Source organism: Osmerus mordax, chromosome 12, assembly GCF_038355195.1.
Source record: "Osmerus mordax isolate fOsmMor3 chromosome 12, fOsmMor3.pri, whole genome shotgun sequence".
Classification (NCBI taxonomy): Eukaryota; Metazoa; Chordata; class Actinopteri; order Osmeriformes; family Osmeridae; genus Osmerus; species Osmerus mordax.
In genome coordinates this window covers 2,491,176-2,510,540 of record NC_090061.1, presented here as the reverse complement: position 1 = coordinate 2,510,540, position 19,365 = coordinate 2,491,176, and the positions used below count along the sequence as shown (strand labels likewise).

Sequence of the window (19,365 nt, the reverse complement as noted above, 5' to 3'; positions counted from 1 at the left end):
TCTGTGAACCGCTAGCAGGTCGTTTGACTCACGTCGGTATCCGTAGATCTGTTCGGCTCGTCTCCTATTGGCTAGTTTCAATAGTCGCGGGCTACTTGAACAGTGAAAGACAAGCCTTCTTATGGTGATCAGAGACAGCAGACAAGTCTGAAGCGGGGCTGTAGGTCGTGCAATAACTAGCTTAGAAAATCAGCATGGCAAGCTAAATTATTTTGGAGTTTTAAGCAAAAGTTGCAGGTGGCTGCACCTACAATCTATCCCTGGTCAATTTCGCACTGACAATATAGCTGGGACAAGACTTTATTTGTGTTGACTAGCTAGCAAGCGAAGCTACGTTAACCCAGCTAGCATCCGGTAGCTTCCTAAGATCCTTTGTGTTTAATTCACGTCACAATTGAAGCACTGCATTTGCTTTAGCTACTATCTAGTTTGTTTCATTTTGAATTACGAAGTGAACTTTGCTGCTTTGAGTGTGTGGAGAAGTTTAACTGTGTCAGGATAGCATGTCGGGATCTCACGATGGACACGGGAGCGCGGCTGATGCCTCACAGCCCGAAAACCACAATCAAGAAAACATGTTAACTAGATTAAGAGGTTCCTTAAAAAACCGAGTGGACAACCAGGAGAACATTGTCCCGAAAGCGGCTAACAGGACCGTCCTGGGAGGTTTGCAAATCAACCAACGCAGCAAACCTCAAAATCAGCGCGGCACAAAACAGGTTGGTATATAAATGGCTAGGTTAACTAGCAGCTAAACTTGCCTAGCTAGCTCACAGGCAGGTTGATAATGAAGTTTTGCATCGTGCACAAAGTGTACTGTAACTTCATCATTGCAAATGCCCTTTTGTAGCAATGGTATAATACCATGTGACTATAATTTAGTATTTGTTCAAATGTCAATATTGGTTCACCATAAGGAGCCAATTTTAAATGTCTTGCATGTTCCCTCCCAAGTAAGTTAGACCGCCATTTTAAGAGCCATCATTCCTACTCCTGAACATGCTAAATGTGGCTAACAGGTTATGAGTTTACTCCATGTAATTAAATTAAAAGCAGATCTAGTATATGTTAAATACAATGCTGCTTTTTTTGAGAGGGGAGGGCAAGCTAGCATGTGTGTATATATGCGGACAAACATGATCTGATCACTTGCCCATGTCTCTTGTTTTCATCACAGGGTCCATCCTGCAAAAATGAAGAATCAAAAAGCTATGCTGAGAAATTGTGCGGGAGCAAGCAGCCGGCGTTCCAGATTCACCTGGATGAGCCTGATGGTGCCTGCTCCAAAAAGCAGTTGTGTGTCAAAGCAAAGCCCACTGCAGAAGCCTCCCTGAAGCTCAACCAAGCTGTAACTGGTCTTAGACAGCCTCTTGCCACCATTTCTGTGCCCCTTCCTTTGGATGACAGTTTTGGTAAGAATCCTATCAGTCCAGCATAAGACCATTTAATCTAAATGTTGATTGAACGTGCGCTCAGGCTCTGCCCCCATGCGATTACATCCACCATGGTAGAAACATAAAGATTGTCTCTAAACCAATTATTTTGCAATAAACATCCAATTGCAGATTCTCCAATGGATATGTCTGTGATTGAAGGTGAAGAGAAGCAAATAAATGTGAATAATGTCACAGACTACATTGACGAAATTCACACTTACCTTAGGGAAATGGAGGCAAGTAAATTACAGCGCTCAGACATGACCAGCTACACACTACGATTGTAGGAATCGGCTTTCTAACATTCCCTGTCAGCGCGACACGGTAAAGCTGAGGCCTAATCAACCTTTGCTATTCCTGTCCGGCCAGTTAAAGTCCAGACCCAAAGCAGGCTACATGAGGAAACAGCCCGACATCACCAACAGCATGAGGGCCATCCTGGTGGACTGGCTGGTGGAGGTCGGGGAGGAGTACAAGCTGCAGAACGAGACACTCTACCTGGCCGTAAACTACATCGACCGCTTCCTCTCCTCCATGTCCGTCCTGAGAGGGAAGCTGCAGTTGGTTGGCACCGCCGCCATGTTGTTGGCGTCGTAAGTACCGAACCACAAAGGCACAAGGATGCTTCCCTGGTCTCCTAACTCCTAAAGATGTCTATTGTGTGACTAATTGGTTACCATGTTAGAAATGTCTGGTGCATTTAAAAATATATTTTTAGACCGTTCAGTGATTTGATCCCTCACTAGTACCCTTCCCATGCAGGAAGTTTGAGGAGATCTACCCCCCAGAGGTTTCTGAGTTTGTTTACATCACCGACGACACCTACACCAAGAAGCAAGTGTTGAGAATGGAGCATCTGGTGCTTAAAGTGCTCTCTTTTGATCTGGCCGCTCCCACCATCAACCAGTTTCTCACCCAGTACATCCTGCACCAGCCTGTGAGCCTCACGGTAGAGAGTCTGGCCATGGTAAGTCCAGAGTGGGTTTTTTTGTTGTTACATTCAACATTGCGTATTAATTTTAGATGCAGACTTGAAATTTGTTTGAGTTGTTTTGTATCTCTCCCAGGGCCCCCTACCTCCTCTAGAGTTGTCTCTTAAAATAATTTGTTTCTCCCCCCCCCCCCCCCCTCCAGTTTCTTGGAGAGCTCAGTCTGGTGGACTCTGAGTCCTTCTTGAAGTACCTTCCATCTCAGACAGCGGCTGCTGCCCTCACTCTGGCCAACCACACGGTCACTGGAGGCTCATGGGTAAGTATGCAGCGCTGCCCTCGGCACGTCTCCTGTGCTGCTGGTGGGAGAGGGTTCCCAGGAGGGGCTTTCATGTTAATGAATCTGAGTCTGATTACCAGTTCTCACACATCGTTCCCACACTCCCTTAAAATAAACGCAAACTTGTTTGTGCCTCGGTGGGATTCTTCTGATGGCAGGTTCTCAATTGTGTTTGGTGAGATTGTTGTTGTTTGAAATCTACTGTTTCCCACCCACTCCACCCCTGTATGGGCCTAAAAAACAAATGAATTCTCTTAGTTGATTTTGCCTTGATCCCTTATTAAAAATTTAATTTTGTAAATCTTTTTCACATCAGTTTGCAGTTTCCTAACTCTGTTGTCCTCCCTCCCTCCAGGAACAGTGCTTGGTGGAGGTAACAGGATATTCCCTGGAGGACCTGATGCCCTGCCTACAGGAGCTACACCAGACCTACCTCGCTGCAGCTCAACATGCCCAGCAGTCTGTCAGGGAGAAATACAAGGGCTCCAAGTGAGTGGATGATGATGATGAGTTCTTTTAGAAACTCTTATTCAATGTCTTCCTAGTTTATTTCCATCTTGCTTAGGATAAAAAGGCTGATTGCAATTGAGTTTTTAATCGGTATTGGACTTTTTGTTTGACATTTCTCTTGTTTTCTGCAGGTATCATGAAGTGTCTCTCATCGAACCTCCAGAGAAATTGCTGCTGAATTGAGTTATCTGACAGAACTGATGTAATTGTTTTAACCCTACACTTATTTTTTTTATAAAAATCTACTCATACTGCCGTAATATCAATAACTGAACCCACAAATTCCGTTTTGGAACGTGCGGACAAATTAGTGGTTATGTAAATTTTATACGTGAAATCCTTAAGGATTGTCCCCTTTTTATACGCTTGATGCAGCCAATGAGCTTTGTAACCTAGTTAATCAAGCATTGGTTGAAATGTCATGCTCGTCTTGTTTTTAAACTACTAGACGGCTGCTTTTCCAGTGGTCCTTAACCGCTGAGCTGTGGACATGCTTCCCTCGCTTGCCCCCCCCCTCTCTCTCTTGTCTGTCTTAAGTACTTTCCCCCTTTTAATATTGACACCTGTGAATATTTACTGTCAAATTTCTCCCACACCAACCATTTTGGGGATTTTTGTGACTGTTTGTAAGAGCTCTATTGGAGTGGTTGCCGAGTTAGCATTTTAATGACACTTTTATACTAGTTACACCCTCACCCAAGTTGAAAAGGTGCATGTCTAAATTGTTATCCCAAACAAAGCAGAACCTTTTATTTTTCTATTTACATTTGTGATTGAAGGTCTGTCTTGGAGTTCACTAGTTTCAGTCAAGGCACCTTCTGCTCTGTGAAATATGGCTCTTGTAAATAAATTCCGTGGTCCAACATAGACATTGTTGTCTCATGGCGTTTTTTATGTACACCATAAACCTAATATTTCTTATGAACTATAAATATTTTAGGATTTTATTTATGGAAATTTCTTGATGTTGTGTAGTGGTCTGATCTCAGGGTGGCAGTATAACACCAGTCTGTGTTTGGAGAATTTGCAATGTATTATCAAACCATATTATATTCCATATCAATGAAGAATCAGTGCCTCAATTTCAGGAAAAAGATGAAGATGAAAGCACACAGCCCAAATGATTATTAATGAAAGATGTGCTTTGAAGATTCAGACATTTTAAATATCTTAGCTTTATCCTCCATTCAACCAATTCTGTGGTGCAACAAGTTGACTTGTGATGGAATCAGGGTGTCCTAAATGTATTTCTATTATATCTGACACCCCTTAGTCTTGAATCCTATACCATGATGATGCTGAGTAATTGAAGACAGTTTTATATCCTTAAACTATTCCCAGTCAAAATAGCAAACTGCTTGTTTTGAATGAGAGCTGTAAGCAGACAATACTACCTCGAGAATAGAGATAGAAATACCAAAACATTTCTTTCTAATCATCGGCCTCGAGTAAGGGTTGTTTCTCCATTATCCTCTGAGAAGCCGACTATTAATTACAGAAGCTACAATTGGCTTTTGCTGCCACTTTGATAATATATGAAACAGCATATATTACTTTCTGTGTGCTCTGCTTGGTGCTTATTATTTTAATAACCAAACAGTAAACGCTTGACATTTTCTTTTTGTTTACATTATTCAGAATTACCAGGCCAGTGTGGTATTTACATATTTGAGGGGTTTACACACAAACAATAGTCTCTTGCATGTATGTTTACTTTAATCTGTCAATCAAACAAAACCATAAGGATGATTAAGTAACATTGATGTTTGTTCCTCGTTCCCTTATAATTAGATTATGTGATGAATAACTAGTGAAGTCAGGTAGCCAATGGCATTAAGGGGACTTAGAGCACTCAATCTCTGCCTCTCGCTCTCTCTCTTTTCTCTCGCTCTCTCTCTTTTCTCTCGCTCTCTTCTCTCTCGCTCTCTCTCTTTTCTCTCTTTTTCTCTGTGTGCAAGCAAAGCAGTGATAAATGTGGAGGCAGGCTGTGTGTGAGGATCCTGTCAGGATCAGGGAGTACGAAGTCTGTTTCACGTCAGAGCGGACTGCCGCCGGACCCTTCCACAGGTCTCCCGACAGAAGCTCCTCCACGCTCACTCTCCTCAGGTCCTCCTAGAAGGAAGACGCCTCCAAATCCTCCGGAACATCTGAAACATGGACAGAGCAGACGGAAACTGCTACAACCTCCCCCACATGGATTCAAAATATTCCTCAATTTCGCCATCGCCCACCGACACTGCAGAAGCCCTTGAAGGACTAGCATTTCAGGCTTCCTTGTAAGTACTGCCTCACCCCCCCTCCCCCACCCCCACACACAGCCAGAGAGAGGGGCGTTGAACCCAACCCCCATGCCCTCCCCCAGGAGGTACCTGGTGGCGTCCACCTCGCTGCCCTTGGCTCTGGGCTGGGGCTGGAACCTCAGCCTCTACCTGGGGCTACTGCTCGTTCTGCTGCTCCTCATGTGCCTCCTGCTCTGGATTCTCCTCAAACAACTGAGGAACTCTGTGGGAAACTCCACCCTGCAGCCCGGGCGCTCATTCAGGGAGCCCCAGCGCGGTGTGAGGGGCCCCCGCGGACTGTGACAGGTGGCTGGGTGGTTCTCCTGACGCGATGGAGGTTCAGCCTCCAGGAGCTGGAGCTAGCGAGTGGGATTCAGGCTCCTAGTACCAGGAGCTGCCAAGATCAGGCTCTTAGTACCAGGAGCTGCCAAGATCAGGCTCCAGATACCAGGAACTAGCATGAATCAGGCTCAAGATACCAGTAACAAGCCAGTTTGGGAATCCAGAATCAGGAGCTAGCGAGAGCGATTGGAAGCAGTAAAGGTGTTTAACATGTGCCTTGTTGGGAAGAACAAGCCTGTGACCGCAGCCTGAGCTATAGCTTGTTGGGAAGGATGAGACTAATGTGTCTAATGGAAAGTGTTTGACTGGAGTATGGAGGGAACATTGGTTGCTATGCATCTGTTACAGAGGAGTCAAGGACAGAAAAGCCTGGCAATGCCAACAGAGGAACAAAACAATCATGTAATCCTGTGTATGTAACGTATTTGGACTTCTATGTGTTCTGATGTTTCTATTTTTCTGTTTGATATGGTGATATGACACTGGCTATAATGTAACTTTCGAAATCTAAACCTCATAAAGGGTTGTGAATTAAACACTGAGTTATGTCTTTTTTTGTGAGACAAATTGAGGTGAGGATATGAGGCAAGAGAATCGCTAAACGGAAGCATATATATTTCTAGCATCAATATTAGATTGTGGACTTTCTGATAACTGCGTCTCCGTGCAACCGCTCATGCTGCCCACAGGTACCCCCTTCATGTCTTCACTGCGTCAGCATCACAACAGTTAACCAAATCACCAAGTAAAAGGAGTCAGTTGGCTGAGCGGTGAGGGAATCGGGCTAGTAATCCGAAGGTTGCCAGTTCGATTCCAGGTCATGCAAACTGACGTTGTGTCCTTGGGCAAGGCACTTCACCCTACTTGCCTCGGGGGAATGTCCCTGTACTTAGTGTAAGTCGCTCTGGATAAGAGCGTCTGCTAAATGTAAATGTAAAATGTAAATGTAAAAGGCACCAGCCCTTGCAACATATACATATTGATTCATGCTGATTTAAAAAAGCAACACATTCCGGAAGCTAATTTGCACTTTTCTCATCTCCATGGTCATTTGGATTGAACCAAACGAGTTAATAAAGCAGATGACATATCTGAAAGGAGCTGTGTTACTTATTTACCTAACACTCACTTCCTATGACGCATAAAACAGGAAATATGACTCAGGAAGAGGAGTATGACTGAAAAGCGAGTAATCTAACTCTCACAACCTCACCCACGTACTCCTCAACCCCTCACATCCACACCCACTCACCCCCTCACAACCTCCCTGCCAAACACCTCACCCCCTCACCCACTCACCACGTCTCCTCACTAAAAACCAATACTAAATTAAGCTATGAGGTACAGTTCAGCCACTACATGGGCCAATAACGTAGTTTACATTTAGTAGACGCTCTTATCCAGAGTGACTTACAGTAAGTACAGGGACATTCCCCTGAGGCAAGTAGGGTGAAGTGCCTTGCCCAAGGACACAACGTCAGTTTGCATGACCGGAATCGAACTGGCAACCTTCGGATTACTAGTCCGATTCCCTAACGCTCAGCCACATGACTAGTTAATGTGAAAAATAATCTAAAAAGCTTCCTACCCTGAAGGACAGATGTTAATAATGTGGCTTTATTGCAGATAACATTGTAAAAGATCCTGGTCCCTGTACATCCGGATACTGTGAGAAACTCCTCGTTTATTCTAATCAATCGATATCATTAGGCTCTATTAATGCTGCATAGAACACTGTTGCCGTATTTTATCCAAGTCAAAAAGATTTTTTTCACACCAGCGTTGCTTATGAGTTAGCAGATGCATGCTTTTTCACTGAGTTTGTTAATCATTTCCAAAATAAATGTCCTAAATTAATTAATTTTGTTATATGTGTCATAGGAAGTAGTGCTAGGTAAATAGCCTACTGTGTAGCCTAAATGACGCAGCTCCTTTCAGATTTTTCATCTTAGTTATTTCCTCGTTACATTCTATTCAAATCATTCATTCATTAATTTAAAATTTAATTCCTAAACTTCCTAAAAATAATCATGAGTCAGTTATCAACAGAAACAAACCACATGAATAAATCCCATCGATATAATTGAAAAGAGCGTATATGACAGTGCCTGTGGCAGCTGCTGCGTTCGTGAGCGACAGTTAGGTAGGGCCTATCCGTAGCCCTGGAGACAACGTTCAGACTGACTAATGTTCTCCGTCACAACTTCCTCTGCAGGTCTTAATGAAAGTCAGACATTTAGTAGCCTTCTCTCTCTCCCTCTTTCATAGTTTTCTACTCTTCGAAAAGTATTCATTTTGTTTGTTGTGGCTAATCTTAATTCCAGACTTGCAATTTGTGAGCCAAAAGCTATTAAGCGAACAGACATATTTTATCTACCCGGATACAACCACATGCCTCCAAACCAATTGGATGGCAGCACTCCATTGTGTGGAAAGACAATGGCCCCAAACGTATACTTCCGCAGGCGACCACCAAAACGAATCCTACTAGGTATGCTGAAGTACTGAAAAAGCAATAATGAAAAGTGCCTTTGACTCATCCAAATCTCATCATCTGATTTCAGAAGCTCTCACAGTCAATATCCATGGAAATTGATTCATTTTCATTCCACGGGCCATCGCCATGGAGAGGAAGGGCCCTTCAGTGGTGGGACACACCCATTTGTCAATTTAATTTATTGTCGATCAATCATAACTGGGAAAGCGAACTGTCAACTCTGCAGTTTGTTATGGTGTCCCCTATGATTGCCCATGGTAAATAAAACCCCCTTTATCGATTCGCTGTGAGAGGAAAGCGCGGATGTAGGTTGGTAAACTTGGTCCGAACTTTGAGCGAGCTTTACAATTTATCAACAGGTGGCAGCACACTATACATCTGTGTGCTTGTGGTTCATCAACATGGTGCTGCAGTCACGTGGAGCTGCCTAGCGAGTCATAAAGGTGTGTGGAGTCCGTGTTTCTGCGCCCTCGTCCCAAAAAGATAACTTTGTCCCTTCATAGATAATTTTTTATGTAACCTTTTTAACATTGCTGAATATAAGAAAGCAATTTTTAATATGTGTCATCTCGAATAAGCAACTACATGCAGTTACCTTAAGTACAAAACAAATTAAGGTGCACTGATAACTTATAAGATGTCAATGTGCAGGTATTAAGTTCGCATTTAGATTTGATCAGTGCCATAGCTGAGACATTTCTCACATTTCTTTACATAACAGTATGTTATCTTAGAATAAAGAGATTTGAGTGATGCGTCATGTATTGCTGTTGGTATTTGATGGCATCTTCGAGGCTCTGAAGTTTGAGAAGAAACCAAACCTTCCCGTAAGTCGATACGAGCGGATGGACACATCCTCTCTCCTCGGGCAGCAGCCTTTAATTAAGGTTCCTGAGAGCAGAACAGGCAGGGCGACCGGGGAGAGATACACTTCGCTGATGTACTCTGCTAAATTTCATCCCTATCGCAGATCTCTCCTCTATCAGAGATCCCACTCCGCGCCACGGCTTCACATGAGCCACTCAGAGTTCAGATAAGGGATCCGGGTAAAAGGTATAAATGAACTGGCCACTCTTTCACCACCATCATCAACGGCATCAAATATTTACTGGTGAAAGTTAGACAGGAAGAGACAGAATAGCTCAATTGTTGATATTGTTCCTTGCTTTGAGAGCCAGACCAAAATGGTGTGTCTTTATTTGCCTGTGATTCCTCTCCTTCATCCACAGTGAACAATCCTGATCTCAAAACTGAAAATAAGTTGATTTGTGATAACTGTCTCACTTCATCTCATATGATTTTACAGCTGAAGAAACAGAGCATAATAATAAAACAAACTGTAATACTGATGGATCCAAACACTTATCTAAAGTCCTGAAGTCAAATAAACCAAATAAAAACAGGTCTAAACACCAGCATTCTGAAACAGATGACATAATACTCATCTCCCATATTTTACTTCTGGATGTCGCTATAAGTCTCTACTGGTAAGGCATGTTATTGTCAAAACACCACAAAAAACAAGGTCACGATCCTTGATTTGATTGACACCAGGTGAAACAGGAGCTTGTGTTTGGGCAGTGCTCCAATTATCTCTTCCACACAGTCCTGCTGTCTCTGTCCAGCACCTTGTGGGCGTACCAAGCCTCGGAGTAAAGTATTAAAATCAATAACATCCCAACACAGTCTGTTGTCTCTTCGCTGTACTTCTCAGAGGAGAGAAAACACCTGTAGGTAAGAATGCTTTTCATATCTGATGACACTGATGACAATACAAGGCACAGTTAACTAGACCTTAGACATAGTTTCTCTCAAAAAATAGATGGATACCATTTCATTATTGCTATAGCAGCCATAGCAATGATGAAAATGTATTTACATCTTTATTATTCATTATAATGAATGATACATGTATAACTATACCTCAAAGGCAGGAAACCAAGACTTGTCATGCATGTTACTTTATGAAATACATATTTCAGGAATGTTTATTGAAAAGATTTGCAGATTCTAATGTTTCTACCATTATATTTTCTGTTGGTTTGGCACCTATTGCATCTTGCCCTATTGCAGAGCAATACATAATGGTAAGTTTCTGTTTTGTTAGTTCATATCATTGAGTTTGTACCATTATGATTGTTACAAATCCAAATCTATGTAGTTGGTTAATTGTAATGTGGTGTAGTATTTCACATTCGGCTGTCTTTGGTCACAGTGAAGTAGATAGGTCCAAACTATACATATCCACACTTACTGTTACCACCACATTTACTGAATCTTAAAGCATAACACTGTAAGGCTTTTCAGGACATTTATGGACCAGATACCTGGAAATGTGAAGGGACCCATTGGGTCCATTATAGATACTATTATCATCCAACTTCTTTCCATCAAAATCAATTTAATATGCGTCTTGGAGGACTCGGAACTAAGAAACACATCCAAGAGTTAACTTGAAAATTGGATTAATCAAGCAAATGTTGTAACACGTGTTGTGCCGAGTTCACACCCCCTGCAGAAATCTAACCCATTGAACGCGTTGCTTCTGCATTGTTGCGACTCTCTTAGCCTACTTGTAGACTTTGCTATTCACTTCGTAATACATTTAGCCTACGTTTCGCTGAATGAATACATTTTTATGGGAGTCGTTTAAGAAAACATTTAGCTGTTGTTTTGTTATTGAAAATAATCGTGGTTTGTTCGCGTGGGCGACATGTGCAGTTTTCTCGTGTAGACTATTTGTCTATATATTCGTTAATACAAAGTATACGCTCTTATCACCCCACGTCTTATATTTGAAAGTGGGTTAAGTTTATCATCTAATTCTAGAAAAATGAGCAAGGGGGGATTGGAATTAGGCAGGGGGTGTGAATTCGGCATAACAGGTCTTCTGCCGAATCATTCACAACACAATCGGATGTCATGCTACAGATGACTCTAGAAATTGGTAGACGACCAGTTGTTAGGCTAGGCTACCTGTGACGAGTGAAAAAAACGTGGGTGCCTAAGACCTTTGCACAGTTAGGCCTACTATGACACTACAACAAGATAAGCCGAAACAGATTTTGCTGAATGTTTTCGGGTGATACAGCATTCTCTAATACTAAAATCAGTTTGGACCAGTTTGGCTTTCCTCAGTTAGAAGCAGAAGCTCATCTACTTTCAAATCTCACACCTGCGTTACGATTGTAATATGGCAGAGACCGAAGTTGTTATATTGCTTTTCTCCTCAAATGACATTTTCCTATCATAGATTAAGCCAAGTGGATGTGAGAGGAAACTGATTTGTTTACGTGTACCAGTTCTACAGGGCTACGAAAGATAGCTTTTTAACATTCACTATTTTCTGAGTTAGCATCCGTAGTTAATATTTAAAAAATTTCTGTGAAGATTCCTCACATCTTCAGATCAAAACTGGAAAAAAAGTTTTGGTTTCACAGAAAGATCTCTCGGGGAAACTCGGCAAGCCCCCATAGCCCTGTTTGATGCATGGTCGCACCCATGCAGCAAAATGAGACATGATTAGCCTACAAACATTAAATTCTTCAACATCTGAAAAACCATGAAAACGAAATGAAAATAATAACCCCACACATATATGGCTTCTCACTACAGGCTACCAGAGGCAGTGTGATACCCTTTGTCAACTTCAACGCCAAGAAAGATGCTGAATTCCTGCACAAGGCAATGAAAGGGATTGGTGAGTCCAAATCCTTTTTATTAACATTCATTTAGCAGACGCGTTTACCCAGAGTGATATAAACTACGGAGGGATTTGAACCTCTGGCCTGCAGACTGGCTTTGAATGCCAACTCAATTTCCAACACTGCTGTAAATGTTTTGTCTCATGTCTAGACAGGCCTATGAACTGTTTCTCTACCCAGAGATGTTGATGACTACATTTACATTTTACATTTAGTCATCTGCTACAGTAAGTACAGGGACATTCCCCCCTAGGCAAGTAGGGTGAAGTGCCTTGCCCAAGGACAAAACTTAATTTTGCACTTCCGGGAATCGAACTGGCAACCTTTGGATTACTAGCCCGATTCCCTAACTGCTCAGCCACCTGACTCCCTGATGACTCTCACCTGATGACTAGATCGATTGTGCTCGTATCCAATGATGTCATCATCGCCGATGTTGATCTAGACTAGGCCTAGGCTATATGTTTATTTAGCCTATTAAAGGTTAAACTCGTCCACATGCCAATGTAAGCGAGCTTGTTGTTTGGGATTTCAAGTCACTGTGTGAAATAATGTAATTTCTGACCTTTTGTTAGAAGGTCAAGGCTTCTAGAAGTGTTCAAAAACTTCCTCGCGTTAGAGAGGAGCGTCTCTGTTAACAGCGCTGTTTTCACAGGCACTGACGAGGATGCCATCTTGATGCTCATTACGGCTCGTAGCAACAATCAGAGACAGGATATTAAAGCGGCGTACAAGAAGGCCTTCGGAAAGGTAGGCTACGTTTGAGTGCCTGACAACAGGGGAGATTGTAGACCATTTTAACTGGGGGGGGGGGGGGGGAGGCAAGCTGGGGCCAGTTGTACTGTTAGAGGGGCCACATTAAACTTTAGTGTTGTCAAATAGTTTTCTTCACTTTTTCACACACTGACAGACAAAATGCCATGTTTATAATTAGTCAGACTCGACATGTAGGGGGGCCACAAGAGGGTCTAAGCTTGTTGTCACTGGCCCCTGTGACAACCTATAAATGTGACAGCCTATAAATGCATGATAATGATATTACTACTGGTGGTTGACAATAACATGTCTAGATTTCACAGTTGTGGCAGTTGATCCCATTCTAAATCATTTCCAGGAAATCACGCTGTACAGCCGTACTGTATCAATGTTCCACCCTATTTAATCTCACTCTCACTTGTCCTTATCAACTCTGCAATGATTTTCAAAGTTTACAATTAATGGCAAATTGAAGTTCACTCAATAACTTTTTTTGAGTAAGCCTTAAGTTCTTCTTTGAGAAATATGCCATGGTTGGCTAAGTTCTGAAAAGGGAAGTCAAATTGTACATTTATTGCAGTGACTTGTGATGCATTACACAACTGAGGACAATCATTCCCGTTCTTTCTCAATCAAACACTGTTTTGTGGGAGCTGTGCGCAAACATTTAGGTCCAAACACCTGTTGATTAAAATGGGTTGAACAAACATGCCACATTTCATATAACAATCCCCAAAACAATCCACAAATAAAAATAATACAATTCTCCAGTGTTTTGCCTGAATGCTAACCATTTCCCTGCAGGATTTAGTGAGCGCTCTGAAGTCTGAGCTGGGAGGCCTGTTTGAGAGCCTCATTGTTGCCCTGATGACTCCACCCATTCTCTACGATGCAACAAAAATACACAAAGCCATCAAGGTACACTAGACATAGATCCCAGGTTTGACATTATTGACAAAATTGATAATTTTGTGGTGCTGAGGTCAGGTCGGAGGTCATATTAGATTATAATTATATGCAGCATATCAGAAGATGTCATATCTATAGGTTTTAGATCTTCTGCCGACTGAATCGAAGTCAGCTATGAATAGGGGTTCAGCTATGAAGTAAGAAGTATCTTAACTGACATCATAAGGCCTACTGAGGCCTACCTAGCTACTGAGATGCATTTATATTCAGCTCCAGTCTCAATATTTGTATTCTTCTCCATATAGGTCCCGAGATATTTCCAGCAAAGCAATAAAATTGATTAGAAAAAGAAAAACAAAGCTCCTTGGCCTGTAAAAAAACAAAAAACATTATATTATGTATACATACATAATGTAGCGCTTTAATGTTCTCTGAGAGGCAGTTTGACATTTCTGCTATTGTGAAATCAGTATTGATTTATGTAGTCTTTGATATTAAATTCCCCTTGAGATCTATGTCAGCTTAGCCTGTTTCCTCAAACCTAGCACCAGCGGCTAGCAAGCTAGCTTGTTGCCAGGTGACCGAGTGCTGAGCAGGGCTGTGAGAGAGAGAGGGTCATTCACAGGGAACCGTGTGACATTGCAGGGCGCTGGGACTGACGATGAGGTGTTGATAGAGATCATGGCCTCCCGAACTGGGCAGCAGATGAAAGACATTGCCAAAGTCTACAAGAAAGGTGAGTTTCACTAAAGCACTCTGGGAGTCAGGTGGCTGAGCGGTTAGGGAATCGGGCTATTAATCTGAAGGTTGCCAGTTCGATTCCCGGCCGTGCAAAATGTACCAAATGACGTTGTGTCCTTGGGCAAGGCACTTCACCCTACTTGCCTCGGGGGAATGTCCGTGTACTTACTGTAAGTTGCTCTGGATAAGAGCGTCTGCTAAATGACTAAATGTAAAGCAGAGTCATTCATATTGAAGGCTTAAGGGTCTGGAATGTGATGGAGAGGAACTGGCAACGGAATGTCTAAAATTGACAGACTAAGCTTGTGATTTAAGTTTTTAATAATACTGCAGTTACGAAAAGTTATCCAGGATGTCAATATTTAACTGGTTTTATATTTAAAACCAAATTATAGTCTCACACATCCACATCCAACTATTTGGAAGAATCGCTGGAAGGTCAAGAACCTGCAAATAATCCAAAGTTCTTAAATGAAAGACCCCATTTGGTTTAATAAACAATGTAGCACCCCAATGACTCCGCATTCCCAGAAGTTTGACAAGTTGCAAGGTTGGTTAACGCCTTAGACAAGACTGACAAGACTACCTGGACACGGTGTCCTGGCCCATAACACATAACCTAGACCTATAAGGAGCCCCAACCTCCTTGATAATCAGTTCCGCCACGTTACAGCCCTACCACAGAACACTCTGCATCTATCAGGGTGGATTGCTGGCATTAGCGACTATTGTCAGAGATAATTGTAAGCAATCCTCAGCCTCCTTGTCTCCTCTTTCCCAGAGTTCAGTAACAAGCTGGAGAAAGATATCATGGGAGACACCTCAGGTCACTACCAGAAGCTGCTACTGATCCTCCTCAAGGTAAACGAGAGGAGCATTTAGAGATGAAAGAAAGAGAGAGATCCCTCTTTCCCGGGAAATGTCATTATAAAGTAATGAGAGGTACGTTAAAGGTGGAGACCGGGGCGAAGGAGGAGGATGAGAAGAGGGTGTCATGTGCCTGCCTCGACGTGTGATTTTGTAACAGAAATCTTCACGGGATTCCAATTAGGAAGATGCTCAGCTGGAATGAGATGGGTTGGTATCACTCTTCACCTGTGACACGCTGACCTTCTGCCTCTGTTGTTCGTTACGTCTCTCAGGGCAGCCGAGAGGAGGGGGTGGACGAGGGCAAGATAGAGAAGGACGCCAAGGTAGGAGGAAGCAATAGTTAAGACAGAGAGAGATTTGATTCGTACAAAGCATGTATCGATTGCTGTCCTCCAACTCTAATCCTATTCTTAATCTATTAAATTCATACCAGATGGAAAATCAAACCTATTTGTAGGTTATGTAAAGTTTTTTTCCTCAAATGTAGTATAACCTAAACAATGTGAAAACCAGATAACGGAACCATAAATGTTGTGCGATCAGTTAGAGATAATTCAATTACGTATCCGCTTTTAAAATGTTAACATGCTCAAGTTGGAGTCATACTCTTAGGGGAAATTAAATAAGTGCACCACAAATGTCTATGATAAATGATCATTCAAATAAATCAATTATAGATAACCTTCATCTCCAGGAAGAGAAATCTATCTCCAGAAGAATGAGTCATTTATGGATATTGACTTTTTGTAATAGCTAGGTTGTCTTTTTTAATGATTACAAATACATGCGTGTGGTCTCTAAGAGGCCGAGCAGAATCCATTCTCCCATAACCACTAACTATTCAGGGATAAGAAATGGATGTCATTACTTCAATGGGGTCTATAGATAAACACAGAGATATAGAATTTTCTATGGGCAACACATGAATAGCCAACAGGCAAACAGCAGATGACCGTATTTAATAAGAAATACATCAGCGTTTTGAAACAGACCTTTTCTCCATGCCGCAGTTGCGTGATGAACAGTCTTTAAACTTACTGAGAATAGGAGAACACAATCATTCTGATTGATGCTTTGGTTATTTTACCAGGGAATATACTGTGTGTGTCTTGTTGTTTTTTCCCAGTGAAGTATTTCTCTTGCAGGACCTTTATGCTGCAGGGGAAGGGAAGTTAGGCACAGACGAGGAAAAGTTTGTCAATATCCTTGGCAACAGGAGCATAGAACACCTTCAGAAAGGTGTGTGCTTCCGTGTGTCTGTGTGTGTGCCCATTTAGCTGTTCTGAAAAATGAAAAAAAACCAAAGCATTAATTTCATTCAGTCGTAAACCTTATTGGCTTTTTACTGTCTAGCCAGTGTTTGCCTTGAGATCAACATATTATAAGATGGTGTTTTTTGTTAAAGTTTTTGATGCCTATAAGAAGCTGTCGGGCTCTGATATTGAGGACAGCATTGAGGGGGAGACAACTGGAAACCTGGAGAATCTACTTCTGGCTGTTGGTGAGACTCATGAGGATTTGAAACAGCGACAATGCTAATTTTTAAATGTACAAAAGGCTGTTTCACTTAAGCAGGGTGTGTAACTGAATTCACAGATATCACGGTTTGTAGCCTTGGAAATCTATCCATATTGTACATATAATGTCCGGTACATACAAATACATTCACTTTTTAAATGATGTTTGTTGAATCAAAAAGGTTTTTACCGGCTGGCCTTAAAAGAGGCATTTGATAATTAATTTGATCTTTCTCTTTTGTCCCCAGTGAAATGTGTTAAAAGTGTTCCAGCCTACTTTGCAGAATGTCTTCGTGGGTCAATGAGGGTATGTATGTATATGGGTCATGATGACATGGAAAAAAGAAGATATATATAAAATATATAATCGCTTTACACAAAACACCAAGCACTTGTACATTTCCACCAGAGCTAGTGTGAAGGTTTGATTTGTCGTCCTCAGCGCGCTGGCACGGATGATGAGACCCTGACAAGAGTAATGGTCTCCCGGAGTGAGATCGACATGTTGGATATCAGAGCCTGCTATAAGAAGAAGTATGGAGACCCTCTCTACTCCACCATTCAGGTATGGAACTGTAGAGGAGTAGTATTGTAGTATAGACTGTAGTATAGAGGAGAAAAGTATCATAGACTGTACGGAAGTATATACTGTTGTCTAGAGGAGTTTAGTAGTATAGACAATACTACTATGGAAGTATAGACTGTACTGTAGTATACAGTAGAAGTAGCATAGACTATGCAGTCTATCCTAACGCCACCCAGTGGGTCAGTCAGACCCGGTCTGTGGTTCATGAAGAGAAGTCGTTCAGGTTCAGGTTCATGAAGAGGAGTCGTTCAGGTTCAGGTTCATGAAGAGGAGTCGTTCAGGTTCAGGTTCATGAAAAGGAGTCGTCTGTAGTGTCTCCTGACCCGGCAGGGTGACAGTTGGACACCTTCTGTGTGTGTGTTTGCAGTTGGACAGTATCTATGTGTGTATTTACAGTTGGACACCATCTGTGTGTGTGTTTACAGGAGGACACAGATGGGGACTATGGGAAGGCCCTGCTCTACCTCTGTGGAGGAAAGGACTAGCTACAGAGCAACACAAGCTAGGGAAGAAAACAGGAGAGGAGAAAAGGAGATGAGAGAGATTCTCACAAGACGGTTATTTTTTTTGTTCCTAAAAATAATAAGTATCAGCTACAATCATACTGTTTCCTTGGTCTCCTTGACCTTGCTTGTTCATGTGCGTGATGTCATGTGTTGATGTTTCTACGCGGGTTCCAGATACAAAGTTTCTGTTGAATTATTAAACCCTTCATGTTGACTCTGGTCTTCCCCTCGTTAATAACCAATGAATCGGTAATCCGGAGATGTGCTGCACTCGTCTTTAATATTAATGAGATTCTATTAGCTATTCATTGACACTTTTAAATACATAAGAGATATTAGTTTCTTTACTATGTCTTTATCCTGTAACAAGGTAAGCGTACCCATGTCATATCTAATTGCCCAAGTGCATGTAATATGGTTTAGCCTTGTGCAATGACAGTCATTCGCCACTAGGTAGCACCACAGTCCAGATTGAGAAGGGAACCAATTGGGCAAATTGAACCCTTTGCTCTAATGAAGTCAGAGTGCAGTTTGAAATGTAGAAATATGAAGAGCAGGTGAGTTATTGACCCCTTGATATAATGATAGATTACGTTCCACTAATAGCTAGAGGTCTAGCCCTCAGAAACAACCTATGATAACTTTTTACATAACACAGGTTTGCCAGACACTTGCACAGTCTGACACCAGCATACTAAATCATTCAGCAATTCGCTTCAGGTTCCACCTCGAGAAAATCGTTTCATGTTTTAGCAGGCTCCTGCTGTGAGCGTCTGTAACTTTTGACTCGTTGAAAAAGCAGCATCTTTCATTCCTGGATTGACTATTGTATATTCTGTTACATTCAGGGTTGTATTATTCAGTCGTGAAACATAACAAATTCATAATTGCTTCAAGTCAAAGCAAAAATGAGGCTGTCACTAAGTACTCGGTGACAAAGAATAACCAAACAGATATTACGAGGTCAAGAGGAAAATACAAAATAGTGATGCTGGATGTCCCTGACTGTTTTAGTGCCCCGAGCTAAAACAGATAATTACAGCCTTCAGGTACTATGGGAGTCAGGTGGCTGAGCCGGGCGGGGGAGTCGGGCTAGTAATCCGAAGGTCGCCAGTACGATTCCCGGTCATGACAACTGACGTTGTGTCCTTGGGCAAGGCACTTCACCCTACTTGCCTCGGGGAGAATATCCCTGTACTTACTGTAAGTCGCTCTGGATAAGAGCGTCTGCTAAATGACTAAATGTAAATGTACTAAGATTACCCGATAAGAATGGGTCCTTGCAGTTTGTTGACATAGATACTGACATCCTTGTCAGGTGTGGTTGGTTATTGCTCCACTGTCAGGCCCTGGTGTGATGAAAGAGGACAGTTTGGGGTCAGTATGGGGTCAGAAAAGTCATGTATGTTGAACTTGTAGCAGCTTGCCAGGAAGCTGTCGTGG

General features: G+C 42.1%; 2 protein-coding genes across 2 annotated transcripts; both read left to right on the top strand.

Moving 5' to 3' along the window:
- Positions 1 to 150: 150 nt before the first annotated feature.
- Positions 151 to 4,082, top strand: ccna2 (cyclin A2). The gene is made up of 8 exons (XM_067247380.1): positions 151 to 719; positions 1,178 to 1,412; positions 1,566 to 1,672; positions 1,806 to 2,029; positions 2,199 to 2,403; positions 2,571 to 2,684; positions 3,061 to 3,194; positions 3,347 to 4,082. Exons 1-8 carry the CDS (start codon positions 504 to 506, stop codon positions 3,396 to 3,398), a joined length of 1,287 nt encoding a protein of 428 aa, XP_067103481.1. The 5' UTR covers positions 151 to 503; the 3' UTR covers positions 3,399 to 4,082.
- Positions 4,083 to 9,085: 5,003 nt separating this feature from the next.
- Positions 9,086 to 18,084, top strand: anxa5a (annexin A5a). The gene is made up of 12 exons (XM_067247303.1): positions 9,086 to 9,160; positions 11,949 to 12,033; positions 12,693 to 12,787; positions 13,598 to 13,711; positions 14,348 to 14,438; positions 15,225 to 15,304; positions 15,586 to 15,636; positions 16,459 to 16,552; positions 16,719 to 16,814; positions 17,079 to 17,137; positions 17,273 to 17,395; positions 17,842 to 18,084. Exons 1-12 carry the CDS (start codon positions 9,086 to 9,088, stop codon positions 17,899 to 17,901), a joined length of 1,023 nt encoding a protein of 340 aa, XP_067103404.1. The 3' UTR covers positions 17,902 to 18,084.
- Positions 18,085 to 19,365: the final 1,281 nt, after the last annotated feature.

Bases quoted from the DNA above. Each gene is read 5' to 3' on its own strand.
- ccna2 (XM_067247380.1), top strand. From the start codon at position 504: ATGTCGGGATCTCACGATGGACACGGGAGCGCGGCTGATGCCTCACAG. The intron at 2,030-2,198 runs GTAAGTACCGAA...CTTCCCATGCAG, and splicing joins GCCGCCATGTTGTTGGCGTC to GAAGTTTGAGGAGATCTACC. The intron at 3,195-3,346 runs GTGAGTGGATGA...TGTTTTCTGCAG, and splicing joins GAGAAATACAAGGGCTCCAA to GTATCATGAAGTGTCTCTCA.
- anxa5a (XM_067247303.1), top strand. From the start codon at position 9,086: ATGCGTCATGTATTGCTGTTGGTATTTGATGGCATCTTCGAGGCTCTG. The intron at 13,712-14,347 runs GTACACTAGACA...GTGACATTGCAG, and splicing joins AAATACACAAAGCCATCAAG to GGCGCTGGGACTGACGATGA. The intron at 16,553-16,718 runs GTGTGTGCTTCC...TTTTTGTTAAAG, and splicing joins CATAGAACACCTTCAGAAAG to TTTTTGATGCCTATAAGAAG.